Raw genomic sequence first — 27,560 nt, forward strand, 5'->3', positions numbered from 1 at the left:
TATACATACATGTATGAATATAAATATTCTGTTGCTTTTTCTTTCATGAAGATTGGAGTCATGTACCAGCCCTGATATTGTTGCTTTTAAAGAGTTGTTTTGTATGTAAAAAATGACACAGCTGTTGGGCTTCCCTGGTGGCACAGTGGTTGAGAGTCCGCCTGCCGGTGCAGGGGACACAGGTTCGTGCCCAGGTCCGGGAAGATCCTACATGCCACGAAGCGGCTAAGCCCGTCAGCCATAGCCGCTGAGCCTGCGCGTCTGGAGCCTGTGCTCCGCAACGGGAGAGGCCACAACAGTGAGAGGCCCGCGTACCGCAAAAAAAAAAAAAAAGAAAAAAGAAAAAAAAATGACACAGCTATGGATTAGGGAGTCATCTCTACTTATTTGTAATGTCAACACATCAGTTACCTTATAACTACTACTCAATTCCATATTGGTCAACTGGCACAAGTTTAAACAACATCTATAACAAGAGTCTAGAAAAAATATTTGATACTTTTCCTTAAAAGTTGCTTAATAATCAACTATTAAAGTTTAATAAAGTTGGTAAGACCTGTCTCATTTGGTGAGTTTATATATTTTATCTAACTTTTTGATAACTTTTCATAGTTTCTTATATCAGCCTGTTTTATGATTGTTGCACTTCTCCTTAAAATTAAGATGTATTAAAAATGAAATGAAAAGGAATGTTATTCTTTTATTTTTACCTTGTAGATTCTGAGTTGCCACCATTGAAACTTGTACATTCATTCTGTGCATTGAAAGCAGATGATGGCCCATGCAAAGCAATGATAAAGAGATTTTTTTTCAATATTCACACTCAGCAATGTGAAGAATTTATATACGGGGGATGTGAAGGAAATCAGAATCGATTTGAAAGTCTGGAAGAGTGCAAAGAAAAATGTACAAGAGGTAGGTTTCTGGAGACACTTATCACCCAGAAACGTTTAGAGTGTTTAGATCTAATCATAGATTTGATAATTTTAGAAAAAACGTTAAAACTATGTTAACATTCCAAGGAATCTTTTTTCACTTTTTTAGCTTTAATGTTCAACTACTGTTTTTCATTTTTTTGTATCAGTCATTATAAAATACATTAAGCTTATTGTCCTATACTCTTCTCCATAATAAAGAGGGGAGAAAACCCTTAAGTTTGCAGAACAGATTTTATATCTGCAGCAAATTAAGTGTAATTCAGCCTCCTTGGGTAGCTATGAGTTCACAGGAAAAACATTGTTATTCACAGTGACTTAGACTTTCCTTTACCAATACAATGATCTCATAGTTGTTTCCCTGTCAAGATAATGAATTAATCCAATTTGAGGTTCTCAACAGCTACTACTTAGAAAATTATAGAAATATATGTATGAAAGTAAAATCCTTCTCTTTGGAGCCTTGGAGTAATGTAGAAAATATCATCCCTGATGACCTTAGAAGACCTTACTGAACTCAACTTTTCATAGTTTTACTAAGTTATAAGGTTTAAAAGCATATCACATTCTACTATTAAACTTTATTGAACACTTTTATTCTTTTAATCATGTTAAAACAACTTTTTTTTCTTTTGCAAATTCTACAAATTACAGTGTTTCATGTGGTTTTCTCTCTTTAGACTGAGATAAATTCCAAACAATTACTGGTCAACATTTTTGAATGTTTTTATCTCAGTTTTATTCTTCTGAATTGAGAGCTACTTGAGAGATAGAAAATCCTGAGTTGTCTTTATTTCTGCAGTTTCTAGTCCCAAATTTCCCCACTGCATGTTCTTAGAGACAGTTGAATTAAACTGTAGGGCCATAGCGATGGTATCTTTAGTTAACACCGGTGTCTTGTTTTTTGCAAAGCAGGCAGGTCTGCATTTTCACTCTGATAATGCTTTCCTAAACAGCTTTTACAAAACAGCCTTGGCATCATGATGCTCTTGGCCTATGGGAAAATCTCAGTGTGGTAAAAACAGAGCTTTTCTCCTCTGTGACTGTTGTATGCTCCAGAGCTGGCAGAAAAGAATCGATGTGAATGAGTTTCTTTATCTCAGAGCACTTATTTTCTTCTTTCCTCTCTGTAGAAGTGCTAGAAATGTTACTAACACAGATTAGGCAGTTCAGTGGTTCTCTGTAGTACCTTTGGTTTTTGTGATTGCCTGGTCATTTTCCATTCATCACAGATTTCTATACCCTGTTCTATTCCATACTGGGCCAAGTATCCTTTTGTACTGAGTATCACTCAGGTTCAGCACCTTGGCTAGAGGCCTGGTTGCCTCATTCTTTGTAATCCTCACTTTTTCATGTAGCAGGCTACTTAATTTCATCAACTGGCCTCTTTCCTGAAATACATACCTATTTAGTTTTTATAATTTACAAATCTTTTATCTCACCATTGTGAAAAGTTACCCTTTTCTTCAGAAATTAATCAAATATAATGATTTTGTTCTTCAGTAAATGTCATGTTATAATGTTTTCTCAAACATCATTACTGCCTACCATAACTATATGTCTTTTGCCCCCATCTCCTCATTATCTCTTCAAAAGTCATTGATATTACTGTTTGAATATCTGAGTGTTTTATATAGTAAGCTACTCTTAAGGATATAGCTGACATAGAAGAATTACTAAGCTTTTAAAAAATCACCTAAGGAGAAAATTCCATCTTCAGCTGTGATGGAGTAACTGGAGCTGAACTTTCTCTCCTAATGTAAATAACTAGAAAACTGGGCAAAATATATGAATCAGCTGTTTACAGACATTGATCAAAAGGCAGTGCAGGATTGTGATCTCTGAGAGATGGGAAACATGTGAGGTGAACCCTCCGGTCTCCCCAGCAATCTGCATGAAGGCACTTCAGACCACAGTTAAAGGAGGGAAATACCAGCACAGCATGGTGGTCTCCATGGTGGAGGATGTGGAGATTGGAGACTGGTAGACTGATGTGGCTGGGTTTTGAGGGACAATATGTGAGAGAGAATGGACATATGTAGAGAAAAAGCTAAAAAATCTGGATAAGGGTCCCTTTGAGTTTGTTACTGAATAATAAAACTGCGTGCACTTGGTGAAATTCCATGAGTTTGAGAAAGTAATTACAGGGATTTTTAAGTGGAACAATTCCCAGAGCTCCCACATGACTAGGAGAAATTTTGCATTTAATTTAGTACTACGACTAAATTAGACCTAGAGTAAAAGCTATTTTAACCTTGCCATAGTGAAACTTTAACCAAGCCTTAAAAGTTCCAGATGATCCACAAGTAACTTAACTACTTGCCAGAAGGCACTTCTTTAATGGAAGATGGTAAAACATTCTTTAACGGGAGACGATAAAATCCAGCAGCTAACAGGATAATATTCAAAAATATCTATAATCCCCCCTGCCCAGAATACTAAACATTTGAAGAAGCAAACTGTGATCCATAATTAGGAAAAAAATGCTTAATTCAAACAGACAGAGAAATGACAGAGGTGACGAAATTAGTAGACAAGGACTTTAAAATAGCTATTATAAATATGGTAAAGGATTTAAAGAAAACATGAATGTAATAAGGAGAAAATGGAATATATAAAAAAGAACTAAATGGAAATTCTAAACTTGAAAAATCCATTATATAAAATAAGAAATTTTCCAGATGTACTTAAAGCAGATTAGACATTACAGAAGAAAAGGTCAGTAAACTTAAAGATAGAGCAATAGTAACTGTTCAAGATGAAGGATAGTGAGGATAAAAAAAAGGCTAAACAAGCAAACAGAAAAGAATATAGCCCAATAACCCATGACAGGAGATCAAGAAGTCTATCAAAATGTGTAATTGGAGTCCTGGTGGTTGCGGCAGAAGATATGGGAACAAAAAAATGTCAAAGAATTATCCACATTTGATGAAAACTGTAACTTGTAGAACCAAGAACATTGACAAAATCAAAAAAAAAAGAATAAAGAAAAAGAAGTCTACACAAATGAATATAATAATCAAATTGCTGAAAATTGTGGATAAAACGTAAATCACAAAAAAATGAAGAAAGTGATACATGAGAGAATGAAGATAGAAAGAATCCCCAATTTCCCATCAAGAAACAATTCACAAGAGAAGAAAATGGAACATCTTCTTTGAAGAGCTAAAGGAAAAAATAAACTGCCAATTAGTAATCTAGATCTATTAAAAATACCCTTATAATGGAGATAAACACTTTTTCAGATTAACAATGTCTGAGAAAATTTATTGCTAGCAGACTTGCACTGTGAGTAATAGTAAAAGATTTAAAACTAAAGCACACAGGAAAGGAGGGGGAGCATATGAGATTAGTGTTGTAAGGTTCTTATACTACAGATGAAAGTGGTATAAATTATTTGAAGCCAAATTGTCATGAATTAAAGATGCATATTAAAATTACATTAAATTTAAATGGTATAGTCACTCCAGTTAAAAGGTATATAGTAGACAATATAAAAAAATCACGAACAAAGTATGTGTTGTCTGCAGGAAAGACGTTTTAAAAATACAGACACAGAGAGGTTAAAAGTGAAAAGATGAAAAAAGATATACCATGCAAGCACAGATCAGAAGAATGATTAGTAAAAGTAGACCATAGGACAAGGAATATCGGCAGGAGAAAGGGAAGATACATTATAGGAATGAGGGCCAATTAATCAAAAAGCCATAATAATCCTCAATGTCTATGTGTATGCCTCAATTACAGAACTGGAAAATTTTCAGAGAAAAAACTGACAGAAGTGAAAGGAGAAATATGATGTGTATCTTATATATTAAGACTTGGAAGCTGAAATTGTTTTTTATTTTGGATACCTTTGAGAGCTATGGCTGGTAAATTACCATGCCTGAGAATAAAGTCAAGCCAAATATTTCAGAGAATAGGAACTAAGGATGTGTTTAGTTTGATATGTATGCTCAGCTGTCCTTTTGCATGTAAAGCTGTTTTACCAGTTGTTTCCAAATATGTATAATCTTGCATGATGTATTTACCTATGTAATAATAGAGACGTGGTAACAAAGTTAATAAGGTAGAAAAAATTAAAATATAGTTTGTAAATGGTTTCTAAACACATGGCTTTCAAAGTGTTTGTCTTTCGGTTTAGTTGCTTTTTTTCCCATAGCCTAAACAAGAACATTGTATTTGATTATTATTTTTTAAAAAGTAGGTGTATGTAGTGTGGGAATTTAAAAATTAGATGACAGAGATCAAATTCCTACTTAGCTTTTTAGCTAGTCAGCCTCTACAGCAACTTTTAAAGGCTCCAATAGATATGCTGTTTATATTAATTACTATTTTATTAGTTGGGCTAACTGTGACTTGCAGCTTTTCATGGGGATTTACATGGAAATTTTCTCCACAGGAAATTAAAGAGCGTGTAAATACTTTTTCCATTCTCTTTATTTTTAAGTTTATTTTGTGTTTTATTTGTTTGGAATAGTGAAGACTTACCCAGTAACAAGAATATTCTGTCCATAGACTCTTTTCCCATCTACTTGGAAAATTTTCTAGGCTGACTTCAACAAATATGAAATATAAAAGTTAGCATTCAGATTTTACCCTCCCCTTTCCCAACAGAAAACAAAAAGATGAAGAAAGAATAGGGCAAAAAAACATTTTTTTTACAATTGTTTAAATGCATCAGGTAATTATGAATTAATTTTGATATTAATTAATTTTAATATTCATAATGAAATATTAAAATGTGAATTCATATACATTGGAGTTCAAGGAATTACTAAAATAAGAATTAGTAAAACATACTCTCATTATTCCTTAAGACATCATTAATAAATGTTATGTTCTGCATAAATCTAGGAAAATATGATAACTTGGATAATTTGCTGTAAACCTCATCTATCTTTTCAGACTGTAATTGGCATAAAAATAAATTAAATAGGGTGTCCATGGTTGTTATTTTCAGAATCCTCAAAGATAATCATTGGTAATTTAAATACATCTAAAATTCGAATGTGCTAAAATACATTATTTGAGTTAGTTTGCATGTATACCAGGTGAATTACTCTGATTTGGGATGAAACCAGAAAGGAACAATTTCTCTCTTTTAATATTGCATGAATATTGAAATCAAGCATCTCTATGTTCCTGTTCTGTGGCTATTGTCAGTAGGTAAAACAGAGCAAAAATTATTATTCAGCACTCTAGTCTTATATACTGTTTATATGTATATATCCTTTCCCTGCCTTCATAAATTAAAAATGTAACATAATAATTGTACATTAAAATATTTTAAAGTAAGCTTATTATGACAATCCACCATCTAAAAATATTAATTGGGGGTTGTTTATTTACAATAAAAAAATCAGTTTTTCTTAACATTTAAAATACAATTAGAATTACACACACACACACACACACACACACATCTTTTTTAAAAGACTGTTGAATAAAACATAGTAAAGCTCAAAAGGGAGATGAACCACATCACCTTATCATTCGTAGACATTTTACTCTCCAAAGCATAACCTGATTGATCACTGGCTGAAAGGGGCATTTAAGCCAACTCATACTCATATTCTCTCTCTCTTGCCTCTCTCTCCCTCCCTTTATGTCTCTCTGGCCATACAACTAATAATAAACTGCCCTGAACAAAGCTTTTCTCTGTAAAACAAATGATTATACAACAAATCAAATATCACTTAGTTTTCCTAATGTTTACGTGAACAAATCAAAATTTTTCATAATATATCAATTTGAATTTCATTATCCTTTAAATTAGAATTTAGAATCCATACTTGAAATACAGTGGGTCAAAGACAAGTAGCATTCTAATTCTCAAGTGGAGTAATTCCAATAATTCTATGAGATTAAACTAAAAAATACATGACAGATACCATTTGCTTCATTTCTCCTCTGTAATTGGAAATAATAATGAAGCTTGTAATTGGATTAAGATAATGAAGCAGAAGAAGGAATCAGGGAAGGAGGTAATTCTGGTTCCTTTCACTCCTACTTCCATTCCTCTATACAAATGATCTGTTTTTATAGGCAAAATAGGCTGTTTGAATTACTTTCACATTTCACATTATTTTAATAAATAACTATTTTAATCATAGATATTTTGAATAGCAAACAGTTCACCATGAATTATTATTTTTGTAAATGTGTTAGAAAGTTTTAAAATAGTTTTTGAGACATTATTATATTAAAATGTAGGTGACTTCATGGTTATACTGTAATAATTTAATCTTTAGGGAAAATAAGAAATTTATTTATTGACATTCTGTATAAGAATAATTTTAATAGTAATAAACATATCACCCTAGTTTGTTAAATTGAAAGTCATAACATTATATTATAAATTGTGGTAATTGATACATATATACTGTTTTACTTGCAGATTATCCAAAGAAAACTAGAAGGACAAAAACAACATTGCAAAAAGGTGAATATGTTCATTTGTATGCTCATTAGTAGCATTTACATAAGACACTTGGCAATTCAATTCTTAGCTTTCTCTGCTATGAGATTCATCATAAATCCATGTGATCTTTGAAATGGTGTTTTGTTTCAGTGCATATAATGAAAAAGTAGAAATAACATACATGATATTTGGTAAAGGAAGACTTCAAACACTGTGTTTACTCATTCTAATGCAGTGTGATATCTGGTATTAGATCAGTAACAATCCAGAGCCATGCACATGCTATTTTAACATCCCCAAATAGTGATTTAGATGTTGCTGTTCTTACTTTATTTCTCAGATCTCTAATCCTTTCATAATCTCAGCACTATGTGGCTTTAGCAAGTTTCATCCAGTATTACCCTGAATGTATATATGCCTTTGAGTTGTCAACAGCCTGTATGAAAAAATAAGTGGAGATATTTAACAATAAATAATTGCTTTTGTCAACATTATTTAGCATTTGCATATTTTTGATTTTGTGATTTAAATTATTTATAGTTTTTAACTAAAAATAATTACTTTTTGGTGAATATATTATATCAGCACAAGAAAAATATTACAAGAAATGAAGAAAGACATGCTCCTTTTAATAAAGGTCTAGAAGCTGACTTTGCTCAATTACCATTCACAGCATTTACATTTAAATGAGAAATTATTGAACAAAAAGATCAAATTATTTAACTCAGGACATGAAAAATCTACATAATTCAAAGTGAATTTTAGTTTTACTAACTTTGATTTAATTATGTGGGAAAGAGCTGAAAAATTCTATAACTCACTGATAAGCTTAAGAAAATCTACTGTCCAGGATTTCAGTCAAAATTTATAAAATAAATTCAGCAAAATTTGTACAAACAACATAAGTAAATGTATTTATTTACAAGTTTTAAAATAACTTTCTATAAATATTGAATTAATTTTTACAAAAGTGTTCAATACTTCAATTAAATGAAATTCTTCTTCTCTGTAATATCAAAGAATACAGCATATTTATAAATAGGGGTTTTTTGTCCATCAAGTAAAAGATGATATCTTCAACATTTAAACATTAGTATATTTTTTTCAAAAATGTAGATTTAGGAAAAAATTATATGCAGGGGAAATTTACTAGAAAATTATGCTACTTAATTTATATCTAATGATTCAGAATTGAAACATTCTTATTTGATATTATATATGAAAGTTAGAGAGTAAAGCTATGGATACTATTCACGTGTAAAAAATGTCAGATGCTAAAAAAAAAAAAAAGTCAGATGCTAAAACCAATCCATAATGAAGACTTTAAGCATATTGATTTGAAGTCAACTTTGTGATATGCTTCCTAACATCACATCAGAACAGTTATAAAGACAATGGGGATTCTTTACAACCCTTTTGGGAGAAAGTTTTGTTTAAGACAATTGCCAAGTATGCAGCCTCAAACAAAAGTTAGTAGTGAAAATCATGTGGTTTATGGAAGTTGGCATATAGCTTAAAGCCTGCCTTCTGAGTTTTAGCTGAGAATCAATTTAGAGCAAGGATTGTATATGCAGATTCAATACGAACGTTAAAACTTTATTTATCTTAGGAATATTGGGAACAAATTTCTTAATTTGTGACCGTGGATATTTTAAACTCTAGGCCTAAGCAGAATTATTTTAAAAGTATTCAATTTCAACTCCTAAAATATGTCCTAGAATGGGGCCTCATATAAATATGGCAACTTTCAGTTGTATAATTCCTTAATCATATTTTCAGAATAATTTGTTACTGTTTTCTCTTCTTTGTATGCAATATTTTTTACCTACTTCCTTTTGTTAAACATAGAATTCTTATATTATTTGTTAATATGATTTAAAATTTCATAAATACATACTAAGACCTAAACAAATCAAATTAGTGATCAAATGTATTTTTCTTTCTCTTGTAATATGGTATATTATAAAACTTTTTTAAAACAGCTTTATTGAGATATAATTCACATGCTAAACAATTCAGCCATTCAAAGTGCACAATTTAATAATTTTAGTATATTTAGTGTTGTGCAACCATAAGCATAATCAATTTTAGAACATTTTTATCACCCCCCAAAAAAAACCTCTGTAATCACTAACAGACACTGCCCCATTTCTTCCAGCTCCCCCAGCCACAGGCAACCATTAATCCACTTTCTGCATCTATAGATTGGCCTATTCTGGATGCTTCATAAAAATGAAATCATATAATATATGGATATATGGATATATATGGATAATATATGGATTTTTGTGTCTGACTCATTCCACTCAGCATCATGTTGTCAAGGTTCATCCATGTCGTAGCAGATCTCAGAATTTCATTCCTTTTATGACAGGATAATATTCCATTATATGAATAGACCACATTTTGTTTATCCATTTATCAGATGATAGATGTTTGGGTTGTTTCCACCTTTTGGCACTTGGGAATAATGTTGCTAGGTACATTAGGGTTCAAGTTTTTGTGTGCACATGTGATTTCATTTCTCTTGCCCTAGACACCTAGGCCTCTGTGTGGTTCTAATAGGCATTCTTTTTAATTTTGAGTGAAGTTGAACATCTTCATGAATTACCTGTTTAAATCCATTGCTTGTTTTACTGTTGGGTTGTTTGAATGTTTCTTATTTGTGGTATTGTGATTTATAATAAAGATATAGTTGGTCTTCCTCCTGTTGTCCCTGGCACAGAGCTCCAAAAACCCTTGGAATTTCCTGACTTGAGCCTTAAAGGTATCTTTTGTTATGTTAATGATGTGACTTCCGGGACAGCTGCTAAATTAGGGGGGGCTGCTGGTTGCCAGGGGAGCCAACCCCTTGATTAGAGGGTTGGAACTTTCGATCCCAGCCCCCCTCCACCACCTCCAGAGAGGGGAGAGGGGCTGGAGGTTGAGTTCAATCACCAATGGCCAATGATTTAATTATTCATGCCTATATAATGAAGCCTCCATAAAAACACAGAAGGACGGAGTTCATGGAACTTCCGGGTTGTTGAACTTGGGAAGATTCGGGAAGAGTGGATGCCTGGAGCGGGAAGCTCTGCCCCTTCCCACGTACCTTGCCCTGTGCATCTCCTCCACCTTGCTCTTCCTGAATTATATCCTTTTGTAATAAACTGGTGATCTAGTAAGAAAACGTTTCTGGAGTTCCGTGAGCCAAATTAATCAAATCCAAAGAGAGGAGTGTGGAACCTCAGATTTACAGCCTTGTTGGTCAGAAGCCCCGGGGGCTGGGGGGGCGGGGTGCACCTGAACTTTTTTTTATTTTAACATCGTTGTTGGAGTATAATTGCTTTACAATGTTGTGTTAGTTTCTGCTGTATCACAAAGTGAATCAGCTATAAGTATACATATATCCCCATATCCCCTCCCTCTTGTGTCTCCCTCCCACCCTCCCTATCCCACCCCTCTAGGTGGTCACAAAGCACCAAGCTGTGCTATGCGGCTGCTTCCTACTAGCTATCTATTTTACATTTGGTAGTGTATATAAGTCTATGCCACTCTCTCACTTTGTCCCAGCTTACCCTTCCCCCTCCCCATATCCTTAAGTCCATTCTCTATGATTGCGTCTTTATTCCTGTCCTTCCCCTAGGTTCTTCAGAACCTTTTTTTTTAATAGATTCCATATATGTGTGTTAGCATACAGTATTTGTTTTTCTCTTTCTGACTTACTTCACACTGTATGACAGACTTTAGGTCCATCCACCTCACTACAAATAGCTCAATCTCTTTCCTTTTTATGGCTGAGTAATATTCCATCGTATATATGTGCCACAGCTTCTTTATCCATTCATCTGTTGATGGACACTTAGGTTGCTTCCATGTCCTGCCTATTGTAAATAGTGCTGCAGTGCACATTGTTGTACATGACTCTTTTTGAATTATCGTTTCTCAGGGTATATGTCCAGTAGTGGGATTGCTGGGTCATATGGTAATTCTGTTTTTAGTTTTTTAAGGAACCTCCATACTGTTCTCCATAGTGGCTGTATCAATTTACATTCCCACCAACAGTGCAAGTGGGTTCCCTTCTCTCCACACCCTCTCCAGCATTTATTATTTGTAGATTTTTTGATGATGGCCATTCTGACCAGTGTGAGGTGATACCTCATTGTAGTTCTGATTTGCATTTCTCTAATGATTAGTGATGGTGAGCTTCCTTTCATGAGTTTGTTGGCAATCTGTATATCTTTTTTGGAGAAATGTCTAGGTCTTCTACCCATTTTTGGATTGGGTTGTTTGTTTTTTTGATATTGAGCTGCATGAGCTGCTTGTATATTTTGGAGATTAATCCTCTGTCAGTTGCTTCATTTGCAAATATTTTCTCCCATTCTGAGGGTTGTCTGTTCGTCTCATTTATGGTTTCCTTTGCTGTGCAAAAGTTTTTAAGTTTCGTTAGGTCCCACTTGTTTATTTTTGTTTTTATTTCCATTTCTCTAGGATGTGGGTCAAAAAGGATCTTGCTGTGATTTATGTCATAGAGTTTTCTGCCTATGTTTTCCTCTAAGAGTTTTATAGTGTCTGGCCTTACATTTAGGTCTTTAATCCATTTGAAGCTTATTTTTGTGTGTGGTGTTAGGGAGTGTTCTAATTTCATTCTTGTACATGTAGCTGTCCAGTTTTCCCTGCACCACTTATTGAAGAGGCTGTCTTTTCTCCATTGTATATTCTTGCCTCCTTTATCAAAGATAAGGTGTATTATAAAAATTTAAAGAAGTAGGATTTTTCCTTGTCCCATATATTAAACTTAACCACAAATTATTACCATGGGAATAATAGTTACATTCACCTTAAGAAACGAGGCAGTAAACAATGAACAAAACAACTTTCAAATTGGTACTTTGAGAAGTCATAGAAAATAGATATTTTACTCTATATTAAAATAGGATGTTTTAATTAATAAAACAACTTTTTCATAGGGGATTCATTTTTCTACTGTTGCAGAAATCATTAACATTATTAAATACATACTGGTTTTATAATAAAACACTCATGAATATTGCTTCCCTGAGATAAATGCAAGATGCTTTAAGATGTGAAAAGATGCCACTGTTCATTTTTGCCGCTATGGTAATATATAGTTGCAGGGGGGAAAAAATGGGGAAATTGGAGCTTTGCCCTAAAAAATTCAAACCCAGTATATCTTGCAATCATCATAATTTTGAAAATGATCTATTGCTTTTCTTTGCAGAGTATGCATGTAAACAAGGCTTGTAATATAGATCACAGTGGTACAACTTTTGTGACAGCTATGTTTAGCCTGGTTTGGAGCGCTATCAAAGAATGGGTATTAGACTTTTTCAAAAGCCTCTCCAATCCCTGAACATGTATTTCCTGTCTGCCTCTGCACTATTGGAGTCATTCCAATGCCTGGAAGAAAAATAAGAGACACAGTGGAGGAGGATGTCATACCTAATACAGATATTAATTTCAGCATAAGAATTCAGGAACTTCTAAGTATAGCCAGGAAAGCTTCGATACCCCTCAAAGCTTCTACCTTTTTTAAAAATTGAAACCATTCTAATGAAGCAACAAAGTATACTTAAATGAGACTGCACACCTGAAAAATAAGAAATATTTGTAGATCTTTCCTAAATGTTGATGCACATAAGCTTAATAAAAATAATTAAACCAAATTTTTGCCATAACATTTTGGACTTCCAAACCAAGGGTAAAAAAAAAAACCCAATATCTTTTATTCTCTCAGTTCATGAAAGAGCTGATAGTTAATGCCCTACTAATTTACTATGAGAAATTTAGAATTTGAAATTCCAATAGACACAATGTATGACAACAGTTGTAACTCCCTTATTCTAAATGTCATAGTAGATATAGTATAGTTGTGGATAAAGTTATATTTTACCTTTTATCTTTATCTTTTCATATTTACTCCTTAAATAATTTCAACTTAACCATTTATATTTTTAATTAACATAATTAAATTATTCACAAAGAGGAATATTGCTTTCTGACATTTTTATAATTTCTAGAAAAGCCAGATTTCTGCTTTTTGGAAGAAGATGCTGGAATCTGTCGAGGTTATATTACTAGGTATTTTTATAACAATCAATCAAAGCAGTGTGAACGCTTCAAGTATGGTGGGTGCCTTGGCAATCTCAACAACTTTGAATCACTGGAAGAATGCAAGGACACCTGTGAGGACACATGTACGTTCATTTCTCATATCCTTTTACTTCATTTTATAGGCATTCTTTTTAAAATAAGGCATCCTAGAGGATGTTCAGGCTTACCCAGATTTTGTTGTAGCCATGAAAATGAAGATCCACTGTAGTCACTCTTAATCTGATAGAAATTAGTCACCATGTTAGTTTATTTAAGAAAGAGAATTAAGAAATTTATAGTGGAAATTATTTCCATAGAAATTATTTTTAGGTTACATTATTTAATTTTCCTTTCTGAGAATACTGTAGTACAATTTAGGCACAAGAGTAGGACTGCTGAAATCCCTTAGGCTTATAAAAATTTGAGAGCATGTGGTTTTTTGGAAACTACCACCTAAAATCAGTCAGTTTTATCTGACCCTAAAATTAATTAAAGGAGTGACTTAAACATTAATTTTTACCTTTTTTGTTTTGACAAAGAACCACAAAGGTACTCGTGGAAATATTATCGTATAAGATACATATATAAAGATATATATATCTTATATATATAAGATATATAAAGATATATAAAGATTCACTGTTCACTAATTTAACATACCAATGTGAATAAAATTTCTAGACATCTACTTTTCTTAACACAACTTCTGTGCTTTGCTTTATGTGTACAATTATGAGCTTGTGAAAATGTCTTCTATTTTAATTGGCTGTATTTTTTTTCAGTGAATGATTTCCAGGTGGATGATTATAGAACCCAGCTTGATGCTGTGAATAATGACTCCTTGACTCCCCAGCCTACCAAGGTACCCAGCTTCTTCGGTAAGACTCTATTTTAATTGCTGCCAGAAAAATATTATCATGGTAACAATAGAAATAAAATGTACATGAGAACTATGCTTTTTAGAAAATTATACTTCTTTTGTTTTTTAATAATAAGTGTGTTGAAATACTGAGATTCAAAATTGCTTAAGACCTTTTTTCCCAGAAAAGTGATAATTTTCCTAATCTATTTTAAAGTATGCTTTGTAGTAGGCTTTTGATTACATATCCCATGAAAACTTTTACATGATATTTAACTCTGCACCAAATTTATCTTATAAAATAATGCTAGGAATTATCAACTTCAATATCTAATTGTAAGTCATTGTAATGGCAGCAGTGTGTCAAAAGAAGCCTACAGTGTTCTTAAATTCAGCATAGCGGGCTTCCCTGGTGGCGCAGTGGTTGAGAGTCTGCCTGCTGATGCAGGGGACACGGGTTCGTGCCCCGGTCCGGGAGGATCCCACGTGCCGCGGAGTGGCTGGGCCCGTGAGCCATGGCCGCTGAGCCTGCGCGTCCGGAGCCTGTGTTCCGCAACGGGAGAGGTCACAACAGTGAGAGGCCTGCGTACCGGTAAAATAAATAAAATAAAATTGAGCATAGCATTGGAGAACGTCTCTGGTGTTAGTCACAGGATAGATTAGGATTTGGTGACTAACCATCCGTGAGGCTATGTCACTCTGAGAGAATTTTCTTTTGGATGTATGCAGAACACTTTTCTGGACTCTGTCCTGTCAACATATTTGTCAAATTTAAACAAACATACAGGAAATATGCTCACAAAAATGCAGAGCTGGGAAAATAGTGAAAATACTGGAAAACATAACCAGACACCACAAATATCTAGACAGAAACAACCTAAAAAGTTGAAAGTTAATGGGATGAATGTAAGGTTCTTTCTAAATTTAAAAAATCACAAGTCCTTATTCAGAAATTGGAGATTTTGCTTAGAAGCAGTCTGTATAAGTGTTAAACGTAAAGTTGGCATGTGTTGAGAGTTCTGTGGCTATTAAAATTTCAGCCTTAGGGTAAAAAGAGACATAGTGTCTGGGTCACAGGTTCTCTACCCCAGCCATGTGTCAGAATTGGATGGGGTTCAGAACCAGAATGTCTTTGAGCATCTTCCTTTACAAAAAACAAACAAGCAAGCAAAACTTCTGCCCACATGGATTTAAGGGACTGCAAATGTTGTCTGTGATTTATCTAGAATGAGGAATATAGTCCTACATTGACCTGATGATGCCTGTGGACTTGCTTCAGCCCTGAATGCCATACCTTAGAAGTCACTGGACTGAGACTTAGAAGGACTGGAAAGTGTAAGGAGATGTGAGATCTAAGAGAGAACATTATATATACTCTCAGTACTTGAAACACTGTCATGTGAAAGGAAAATTAAATTCTGTACATGCCTCACTCAATCTTCTCAATTTCAGTCTTCCCTGTCCCTATCCCCCCATTCCTTATCTCCCTCAAACCAGCCTAAGAATCAGAATTAATGAATGAAATCTAAAGTACAAATTTCTTTCTGTAAAGTGTTTATTTTTAATGTGAAGTCTTCAAAAATGAATGAGTGCTTCAGTGACTAAATTCCCCAAATTGTAGGCATTCAAGTAGTGTTCCAATAGTACTTGCAGTGTCATAAAGGGCATGAAAAATTTCAGAGGGAGTTAGTATATTCAAAATCCCTTCAGGTCTTTAGATTTTATAATTAGAACAGTGAAGTATTATATCTGTCACTGCTTGCAATTATATAAATACATTTTATAATAATTTAAGAAAATACAGTTCTATTTATGTAAAAACTTGTTCAACGTTTTAGCAAATGCGTAAGGTTCTCTGTGGATATTAGATTCTTTTGAAAAGATGTAAATCCTTTAAGGTTTTGATTCAGTGTACAGGAATAAGAATATGCTCCACAATACAAATAGAATAGCATTCGTTTAAAATTATTTTCATTAAAAACAATCCTTAGGTATTTGAATACTCCAAAAATATAGCTAGATTGTGTTATTGTTATTAAGTGAAATATTTATAAATATAATTTTAATGTTTCTCTTTCTGATGATAATAGAAAAACATTTTAGAAATTTTGTTCAATGTTACTGGAAAATGGTTTGGTAATTTTTTTTAATTGCAATTTATTCTCAACCATAATATTGCAAATTAGCATGAGAATATATTTTTTCCAGTGAACCCTCTTGACTCAAGATATTTGAATGCTTATTAAGCACAACTGAGGTTTAATTTTCTCCTTTCATTTCCATATTTCAGTATTTTTTTTTTTTTTTTTTTGCTGTACGCGGGCCTTTCACTGTTGTGGCCTCTCTCGTTGCGGAGCACAGGCTCCGGACGCGCAGGCCCAGCGGCCATGGCTCACGAGCGTAGCCGCTCCGCGGCATGTGGGATCTTCCCGGACCGGTGCACGAACTCGTGTCCCCTGCATCAGCAGACGGACTCAACCACTGCGCCACCAGGGAAGCCCCATATTTCAGTATTAATAGGCTACATAGGTGACCTCAAATATTGAAACTTGCTCTTCCTTAAAGAGGTTTTTGTTTTGTTTTGTTTTGGTTTTTTTGGTACGCGGGCCTCTCACTGTTGCGGCCTCTCCCGTTGTGGAGCACAGGCTCCGGACGCACAGGCTCAGCGGCCATGGCTCACGGGCCCAGCCACTCCGCTGCATGTGGGATCTTCCCAGACCGGGGCACGAACCCGTGTCCCCTGCATCAGCGGGCGGACTCTCAACCACTGCGCCACCAGGGAAGCCCTAAAGAGATTTTTATAAATGTTCTGTAAGCATGGCCCTGTGCAGAAGTGAGAGCAAATTACTTAATTTGATTTTTTGTCCTGAATTGTGAGGATCTCCTCATAGTTACAATAAATATGTGCTCAGTACATATGGGAGAGAAATAATTCTAACACAGTATCTCTAAGTGTATGCAGTTCTGTGTAAGATCTTCAGAATGAAAGACTGTCACAACGGGTTCTTCTTGACTTTCCTGCTGGGATTGGCACTAAAATATAGTGGATAAGAGATATGACTCTGAGCCTGAAGACTTGGTCTCAGATCCTATTTCTTTCACTTACCAGCTGTGCAACATTAAGATAATTCTTAACCTCTCAGAACCTTATTTTTTCCCACTGCAAAATGAGGATGGTAATAATATAGTACTTACCTCATAGGTTTTATTGTGAGGTGAAATCAGTCAATATACATAACTTGCTTAGGACAGTACCTGATAACCTATTCAGTGCTACATAAGTATGATTTATCATTATTACCCATGTAATTCAGAGCAATACAAGCCTTAGTTCCCAGGCCTTAGTTTCTCATCTGTAAAACAACTCTTTGTAAGTTCCCATTTGCAGGAAAAGGTGGTATTTCAGCCACTTATAAAATCTCAGATTATTCAAATAAGTGCTTCAGTACACATACAGTAAAAAAATTACAATTAACCTTTAAAAGAGAATCCACAATAGAACTAAATACATATGTGGGAACTTAAAACAGTTCAAATGTGTTTCCTAGAAACAAATTGAGAATATTGGCATGCAGAAGTATCATGGGGCTTTGAAACCAAAAGAATTTTATTTGTAAAATTTTTCTTTATAGTTTTCAGTATTTCCAGCTTTCCAAATTTTCAGAATTCTGCCACCATTTTTCCATTTATTTCAGCTTGAGCATTTGGTAATCTCTTTTGATCACTTCTGTTCTAGTCAGTCATTAAATTCTATTGCTTTTTCTGATGAAATGTCCATTCTCATCTTCTCCATTTTCAGTCTAACCTGTTTCATTCAGACTATCAGTCCTTCATGCTTAGATTACAACAATCATATGTCAACCAAACTGGGATGCTAATAGAAATGAAAGGAGAATGCTAAAAAAATTTTATTTATTTAAAATATATACATATAGACAGAAAATTGGGTTTGTCATTTTGGTGGATAAATATTATAGTTTTATTTTAAAACATATTTCAATTTTTAAAAAACACAATATGTTGGAACATGATATACCAAAAAAATAAGCATGAATTAATACTAGCTCAGGCAAACCAGATGTTATAGACATTAAATAGGTAGATAAGGAGGATAAATAAATAGATATCACAGAGGTCAGCTATAACTCAGATATACTACATATATTATTAATATAGTCATATATCAGGCATAAGTCAAGTAAAACATTTTATGTATATGTGTGTATATGTATAGACATAAAAGATGGAGATGGAGAATCAGAGCTATATATAACATGTATAAGATGTGACCTTTTTTGACATGACTGGCCTACTTAGATACATTCATTATATTAGTGTCAGGCAAATTTACATATTTCTCTTGCTTTATAGAAAAGAGTTTTAACTTAATGGATACATTTTTTTCCCCTGTGTTAATTTAGCCTCACCCACTTGGCTTAAATTTGTCTGTTATCTGTTAGCTCTCTACCTATTCCAGATTTTGTCTCACTATCCTGTAAATAAAAAAGTTTTTTGTCCATTCAGAATAGATATTGTCATTAAACACAAATTATCCACTCTCTTCATTATTATTAAACACAAGTTATCCACTGCTTTCTCCCACCTAAAACTCACTGGCCTTCCTCATCATACCTAAGCTGCTTTTTTACCACCATAAGGAAGACTTCTTCCTCTCTCTTTCCCCTGGCTTTTTATTTTGATTCATTTAATATTTATATTGTTTGATGTGTCAGCTCTGCCTCACTGACTAGATTACAAGTTTTTTGAAGGAAGAGAGCATGGATTATATATTTTGTAGACTTCCCTCCCCTAGTGTTTATCCCACTGTTAGGCACAGGATAGAAGACTAATATTTTTTTATTTATTAATTTTGTAATCCACAGTTACAAGAGAAAGAACAAATGACGGTTGGAAGAATGCTGACCACATTTACCAAGTCTTTCTGAACATCTGCATTCATGCATCCATATTCATTTTAAGATTACATGGCATTTTATGCATATATTAATAATTGTTTTTTTGGTATTTCTTTAATATTTACATGGTATATGTGGTGTCTTCCATAGGATACTATTAATAAAGTTTTAATATTTATATGGAGTTAATATATTCCTCTCAATATATCTCTTTGATAAACATCTAACTAGCAAAGAAAAACTAATGTTTTCAAGTGTTCATATTGGTACTGGGCCTTTTGAGTGGACTCGACTCATTCATGAAAACAGTGGATGATCCTTCTGCTGCTCATAGCTTCCTTTGCTTCTGTATATCAACTCTTATTAGCTGCCTTGGAACTACATCAGCTATATGATATTTCGGAAAGAAAAACTTTGAGTAGACTTCAGAAGCCTATTGCCAACCCAGTCTGGTATTTGATATTTAAGAAAATGAACATCTGTATACCTGACCTAGTCCCATGTTGCTTCCTGGCAGCCTCCAGGTCAAGGGAGAATAATTGAATGGTATTCTGAAGGCCATTTGAGTACTTGGAACTCTATGTCTCTCCTGACTGTATTCACTGTATGACCTAGTGGCCAGATTCCATATATATGTGAAAAAAATGGGTAGAAAAGAAACACACACACACACACACACACACACACACACACACATACATACACACACATCTTTTAAAAAATTTTGGTTATCAGCCTTCTGGAAGAGGTGTTATGCTCAGAAATTGTGTGATTGACACCAAAAACCATTACTGATATGGTCAATTTACAGATTTGCAAGAGAATGTTGTCACCTATTTGGCCTCTTGTTGAAGATGTGGTTACATAAAGGAGACTATTACAACCATGGAAATTTTTTGGAAAGAAAATAACCTCCATCAACTAAAGAGTTACACACTTAGCTGTATACCACAGTTAATCGCCACTAAGCAGTGTCAACGATTCTGGAAAACCCAACTTATCAACACCCCACTTCCATAGTCCCAAAGAAATATCTTGTTTTTCATACTGTATTCTCAAACCAAGAAGCACAGAAACTTCCCTCATAATCTAAATATTCCTGCATGGTGAATCATGTGCCTTCAAGCTGGCTTTACAAAAATTGATAACAACTTGTGGTAAGGATTCATCAGACCTACTATTTCTTGGCAGGAGATCTGGTGAGAAACAAAAATGTAGCACTTCATCTCTGCCAAGAGTGTTGCCAACTGAATATAGTCACTCTAGGGGACCACTGACTACTTTTGCTAATCCTTTTCTTCCTGGACCATCTCTGGTTTTAACAAGGATAAATTTTTTGCCCCAGTCATAAGATTCCTCCAGAGAAGTGTTTCTAAATATATGGATACCTTTAAAAGAGAAAATTCACAGACCTCCATTTTGAAAACCAAATTATTTTGAATGATATTAATTTTATATGAACAAGTAAAATGGTAGGAATAAACTTCTTTGGCATGTGACCATTACACAACTATAAATCAAAACTTATTCACAAATGAATACAATACAAACTACAAACTAATAAATTAATAATACTAATTCATTGATTTATTTGATGGCACATGTTTTTTGCTAAAAAGGAAAAATCCCTATAATATGATTTTGGTATGGACTGCTATAGGACATGTTAGGAATGAGATAGGAATAGGTTAGATAACCCTGTGCTACTCTATGTTGCGTGTAAGTCTTTGCCCTTTTTCTATTTGAATGCTGGACAATCTTTGCAAGAATGAATTTGAGAAGCATTGATATAAAATGTATATTTTAGGAAAATTCCAACTATCTTTCCTAGGGACACAGCAGAATGAGGTTTCTAGTTTTCTATCACATCTTAATGCTATTAAATGGATCCAACTGGCCAGTGCAAATATGATCAGAGAAGGCATAGAATCCTGGAACTTTGGTCTATTTCTAGAATCTGCCCAGGTTGAACATGCCAACTCAATAATTCTCACCTTCAAATGTTTGAGTTCTCTGAATACTGTTTGGCTCAGGACTGTTACTCCCAAAACTTGTTTTCAGCTTCCTTGTTTGATGACTGTTTTGATTAGGTATTTTTCTCCTGTTCAAACTTGCTAAATTCCAACTCCACTCACATAACTGAGGGTAAGAAGCTTCTAAGACATACTGAATCTGAGCTTCAAAGAAGAGAGACTTTGAGAATGAAACATAAAGGATAAGTTGTGACAACTTTCATTTTACCTGATAATTATTAAAATATATTTGCTCAGTTATTTTTATTTTCTAGTTAGTTTTCAGAAGACATATCATAGTGGTTAAGAACATTGGCTTTATGGGCAGAAAGATGTGGTTTAAATTCCAGTTCTGCTACTGCAGACTCGCTCTGTGGCCTGGAAAAGAATTACACAACTTTCAGCCTCAGGTTCCTCATTTGTTATATGTGAAGAGTAATAGCTCATAAAATTTCGGGGAAGACTGTAATGACTTAACCCAGTGTTTAGCACAAATAAGAGCTCAAAGGTATTAATATTTGAATTTTTCACGATGGTGGGATCAATGATTATCCAGTATCAACAGAGGTTTAAAGCAGGAAAAAATAAAATAATCAGGGTATCATTTGTATGCACATTATCAGTAATAATTTTTAATACAACTGAAATATGTAACCTTGATTTGGAGTGTCTGTATTTAATATACTTAATACTATGATTACCTGAAATAACATAAAGCACTTGTAAAATTCAAACACAATTATAAAATATCAATACGTGTTTCGTGTCTTTGGGTCTTATTTCTAATCAGAGGACTTGCAAACCTGTGTTTATCTTATGACTTTAGGTACAGATCTGTTATATTTCTAAATTTCGATTTATCTTATGACTTTAGGTACAGATCTGTTATATTTCTAAATTTCGATTCAGTTCAATAATAATTGAGTGCTTTCTATATGACAGGATTTGTCATGCAGACTGGGAGTCTAATAATAATAAATAAGAGGGTGGTTTTGTCCTTTACAGGCATGCCTGAGAAATAGGGGCATACGTAGATGAAGGGAGGACAGAGTCATGATGTACTTGCATTGAAGGATCGTCAAAATTAAAATGTTCTGTCTTCTCAAAACCTGGGTTCCGGGGCTTCCCTGGTGGCGCAGTGGTTGAGAGTCCGCATGCTGATGCAGGAGACATGGGTTCGTGCCCCGGTCCGGGAGGATCCCACATGCCACGGAGTGGCTGGACCCGTGAGCCATGGCCGCTGAGCCTGAACGTCCGGAGCCTGTGCTCCGCAACGGGAGAGGCCACAGCAGTGAGGGGCTCGCGTACCATAAAAAAAAAAAAAAAAAAAAACACCTGGGTTCCATCTTCTATCTAACGTCTTGGACTTGTTTGCCTAGGTGCTGGCTAATCCATAGGCATAGTTCACAATTCTATCTTCATTCAGAGAATTTTCTAAGTAAAGCCACATTGAAAGAAAGCCATGATAAAATGACAAATTTTGAAACTATTGACTATATTTTATACTCTAATTATATTTCATAATACATTAGAAATATTCCATCTTCTAAGTCAACCAGTCTAGAAATATTAGAATTACCTTCTCTCTAGCTGTTTCACTACCCACATTCACTCTGGTGCTTAATTTTAGCCATTCCCACTGTAACTGCTTTAGTTAGGGTTATCTTATATTCTCCTCTATTGCAAGTCTCCTACTGGATTCAGCTGACACATGCCTGGTTGTGTTTGTTTCACGCATAAAGATCAGAATTTGTCTCTTTCATCCTTCTATATGTTCAGGCATTTATTAATGTCTACATCATAAAAACCAAATACATTAGTATTCAAGGACCTTCTTAATTTTGTCGAAATCTGCTTTTCCAGCCTTGTGTCCCACTATACTCTCCATGCACTCCGCTCTTCAGATAGCTTGGAGTTTGCAAAGTACCTCAACAAACCAGGGATATTCGGACCTGTGCTTTCCTTCACCTATATTACCTCTACCTCCTTTGCTTATTAAAATTTCATTCTTCCTTGAAAGCTGATCAAGGGACTAAGTAAGCATTACTTTTCACCTTCTACTAAAATCTTATAGGGTTTTCAATGTTGCAGATATGAAGAAAAGTTTTTCTAATGTATTATAAGGTATAATTATCTTAGTATACGTTTACTCATAAGAGTCTCAAAATTGTGATTTTACTCTGGCTTTCTTCCTTTGTGGCTTTATTTAGAAAAATCCCTGGATGAAAATAGTTTTATGAACTTTGTCCATGGATTAGGCAATATCTAGGCAAGGAAATCCAACCGAATAAATATCTACCTCATTTCCCTTCCTCCTGTTTAATCTGTGGGGCTTCCTTGTCTGGGAAAGGTTTCTGACAGTCTATTTCCCCATGACCTTTCAGCTTCAAGTGCCCTGGCAGCTTACCTTTTACATTTCAACCTCAGCTAAGTGGCCCAGTACACACAGAAAAAAGAAAGTTCCATAGTGCTTGTTTTCCCATTCCCTGCCCTCTTTTCTATATGGCATGTCAGTTGCTACCCATTTAACACCAGTTCTACCTAGTGAATGGAGATACATGCTTTCCTTGTAGTACAAATTTACTATCTATCTGTAAATAGTAAATTTACAAGTGACAGGTTTATTCTTCATTCCTAATCAGAAATAGATTCTAATCTCTAGTCTTTCTTTATGACCCCATAACACTGGGATCCCCCTAAAATATTTTTATATAATATCTCTAATATTTATTATATATTTTATTATTACATAATTTGAGCATTATAATTGAAGACAACTTGCAAAAAATACAAAAGTAGAAGAAAAATTAGCCATATTTGCATTACGCAGAGACACTCACCATTAATATTCTAATATATTTCCTTTTACTATTTCTTTGCTATTTTTGTCTCCAACTCATCATGAAGTAAATAAAATACTGTAAAGGTAGCTTCTGGAGGATCCCCAGCAGTATAGAATAGGCTTAGCACAAAAGAATCTATTTTGCAGAGTTGTAAACTCTAAGCTCCCTACCTCATAAAAACATCTCTACAGTGATCATCTTTCCCACTGATTACATACCCTCTCAGGTTTTTTGTGTGTTTATATATGTACATGTGTATATGTATGTGCTTAGTTTTGGGGTGTTGACACAAAAAGATAAACTATCATATTTTATTGATTGTGAGGTACATATTTTTCCATGTTTTAACATGGTTCAGATCATGATGAAACTTGTAACTTATGGTATGTAACAGTGTAATTGTATTTTTTATAAGCAGTGCATAAAATAATGGTGCATCTTAAAATCAATGGCACCTTAGGTTCTGTAAATTATATTTGCAGAACATTTGAGTAATGAGCAATTACTTCTACTTTTGTGGGTATGAAAAGAAAATAAAAGCAACAAATGGTAAATAAATACAATGCAGTAAGGTCCAAGTTTGTTAAAATTTTTAGGCACTTTTCTTTTTGTTAAATTGTTTAGGCACTTTTAAACACTATTGTAAAAGTATAAATTTATATAAACTTTTAGTGGAAAAGTCAACAGCATCTACCAAATTATAAATTGAATACAGCTTTTGCACAATTCTAATTTTAGAAATATCTCCTAGAAATATCTGAACCAGTATATAAGGATGCTCATGAGCCACTGTCTGGAACTGAAAAAAATAAATGGAAGTAATCTATGTATACACAATAATGGGTTAAATATACTGTAGTCAATTCAAAAAATTAAATACTGTGCATACATTAAAAAGAATGAGGTAGGGCTTCCCTGGTGGTGCAATGGTTGAGAGTCCGCCTGCTGATGCAGGGGACACGGGTTCGTGCCCCGGTCCGGGAAGATCCCACATGCTGCGGAGCAGCTGGGCCCGTGAGCCATGGCTGCTGAGCCTGTGCATCCGGAGCCTGTGCTCCTCAATGGGAGAGACCACAACAGTGAGAGGCCCGTGTACCGCAAAAAAAAAAAAAAGTAAAAGAAAAAGAAAAAAAAGAATGAGGTATACAGATGAAGAAATGTGGAAACAAGCCAGAAAATATTATCAAATATAATAATGAGACAGAACAGTATACTAATATGTGTTTGCATATGCAAACGATTTGGGGGAAGATATTCCCAAACCACTGGTGGTGGTTTAAAGGGCAAGGGTCAAATTATGGAGAACTTTTGTTTTATATTTGTCATACTTTTATATTATTTCAACATTTTACAATGATAAAGTGTAATTAGAAAATAAAAATCTTTATATTTTTCTTCACTATAAAATTATGGGAAAAAAGAATTTGTTGTTCAAAGGAAAGATTTGTTATTCAATTCCCTAAAACAATCTCAGAAGACAAAAAATAATTTATTCAACAAGTGATGAGGTAGTTCCTAAAACTTAAGTTCATTGGTAAAATAAAAGCCTAAATATAGGCATGTAAAATGGGACAGTAAGAGAGACACCATAGTAAAGATTCAAAGTGAGTACAAAATTGAAAGTTTAGTGTATAAGTTTCAAAGCAATTGCATAAGGCACTTTACATATAAAACTGGCTCTGGAGCATCACCTTACAGTTTACCAGTCATACTACATCATGGCAATTCCTGGCAGAATGTAAGTGGATTCTGAATTCTGAAATCTATCATAGACCCTCTAAATGGAAGCTATCCAAATTGTTATTAATGGCGAGATCAAGACAGAATGCATTTGGTTATTAAATTACTTTGGAAAAGAACAGAAGTCAGGTTAGCATCTTTTTATTCGATCTTAAATTTCTGCAAATAATTATAATCTAGACCAAAATATCCCACTGTGCAACTACTTCAAAACCTTTATATTTTCTTTCACTGTAGATATCAAAGTCTGGGTTTTGAATAAGTGAGTGCCTATGTTTATCTAGAATAAACATGTTAATTGAAAACAGTCAAGCTTATCTCCTCACAGGGGGCAAAAATTTTCTATTTCCTCAACTTTGGAGAGTGAATCAGATGATAAGGACCCAAAAAATCCTTGGAGCTAAAATGTCCTTGAGAAACCATCTGCTTCATTATTTTAATTCTGTTGTTTATGCTAAAATAATCCAATGATAGTCTTAACTGCTTAGAGTTTAAATGATTTTAGGAGAAATAGATTAGTTTATGTAGTGGGTATAATTCATGTTTCTGAAGAGTAATGACATTATGAAGACTCCCCAACTGATGATAATTTATTGCATTATTAAATACATAATTTTTAAAATTTAAAATAAAACATTCTTAGTGATTAATTTCAAGCTTTAACCCCCTAATCAAAATATTCTTACTTCCCTATATCGACCTGGGTCAAATGTGAGTTGTGTTTGATGATCTGTGTAGGTAGTGATTAAAACAGGACAAACAAATGAGATAGACAAACAACTGTCATCGGGTCAGTCATGGACAGACACTTTCTGAGTAGGAGCTGCTATCTGGTAAGAGGGACAATTCAAGTCTGCACACCAGATGCCAGGCTGTCAGAAAGCAGCAGTCCACACATCCTCTGATTCAGAAGTCACAAAGAGTTTCGGGTAGAGGCAATCTGATGCCTGGGACAATTTAACAGGTAGTAAAACTCTCTTTGATGGACCTGTGCTGTCAACTGTCTGTTTGCTTTCAAACTAATCCCCTGCCTTCTTCATGCTTTTTCTTTGGCTTCTGAGTAGATTTGGTCAGTGGCAAACTGTTGGAAGACTGGGTCGCCAAAGGAAGACAGAAGCTCCAGTACATCTCTCCACCAAAACTGTGGTGTATGCTCCATGGTTTCAGATCCCACTGGAGAGATCGTTTTGGTTCTAGCTTTCACATGATGTTTGAGGCTCCTGGCCTGTGATAACAGACACATCCCTTGTTACCTTTAATCTAGGGACTGTAGCCCCAGATATACCAAGCCAACTTTTGCCCAAGTTGAAATGGCATTGATTTTGTTATGGGGCCAGTTTTACTCTAGATTGTAAGCAAAAAGAAGGATGATTTTGCTCCCTGTCATCAGAAAACTCTCTCTGTCCTGGAATAAGGAACTTTAGGTCGGGCATTGCTATTAAGACATAATAACTAACATTTGAAAAGAAGTGTACAACTTAAAAGTACATCCATATTATTATTTTCAACTTACTGTGGGATAATATCTTGTGTACAAAATGCTAAAGTGAAATTGATGTATAAATCATATCATCATACTTACACATATACTATGAAGCATCTGTGGGTGCTTTCTGAGGATAATTTTTCAATGAATAGCACTTTCCTCTGTTTTCTCTTTCTCAAATCAGGCTAATTGCTTGTGGGGTATTTCATTTGTTTCTGAACATAGGTGATGACTTTGGATGACTCATGGAAT

The 27,560-nt window shown here is 34.2% G+C and overlaps 1 protein-coding gene across 3 annotated transcripts in view; it reads left to right on the top strand.

The window, feature by feature from the left end:
• Positions 1–27,560, top strand: part of TFPI (tissue factor pathway inhibitor) — a 67,374-nt gene that overhangs the window by 36,417 nt on the left and 3,397 nt on the right. For 2 of the 3 annotated variants that reach the window (XM_082631486.1, XM_082631485.1), the window contains 4 exons: positions 718–915; positions 7,336–7,380; positions 13,380–13,556; positions 14,235–14,330. In XM_082631486.1, the coding sequence (XP_082487612.1) occupies positions 718–915; positions 7,336–7,380; positions 13,380–13,556; positions 14,235–14,330 (516 nt within the window). Of the gene's footprint in view, positions 1–717; positions 916–7,335; positions 7,381–13,379; positions 13,557–14,234; positions 14,331–19,194; positions 21,978–27,560 lie in introns of those variants that run through there. The other variant, XM_082631487.1, reaches the window with a different exon arrangement.

Source organism: Mesoplodon mirus (genome assembly GCF_964341445.2).
Source record: "Mesoplodon mirus genome assembly, chromosome: 8".
NCBI classification, from domain to species: Eukaryota; Metazoa; Chordata; class Mammalia; order Artiodactyla; family Ziphiidae; genus Mesoplodon; species Mesoplodon mirus.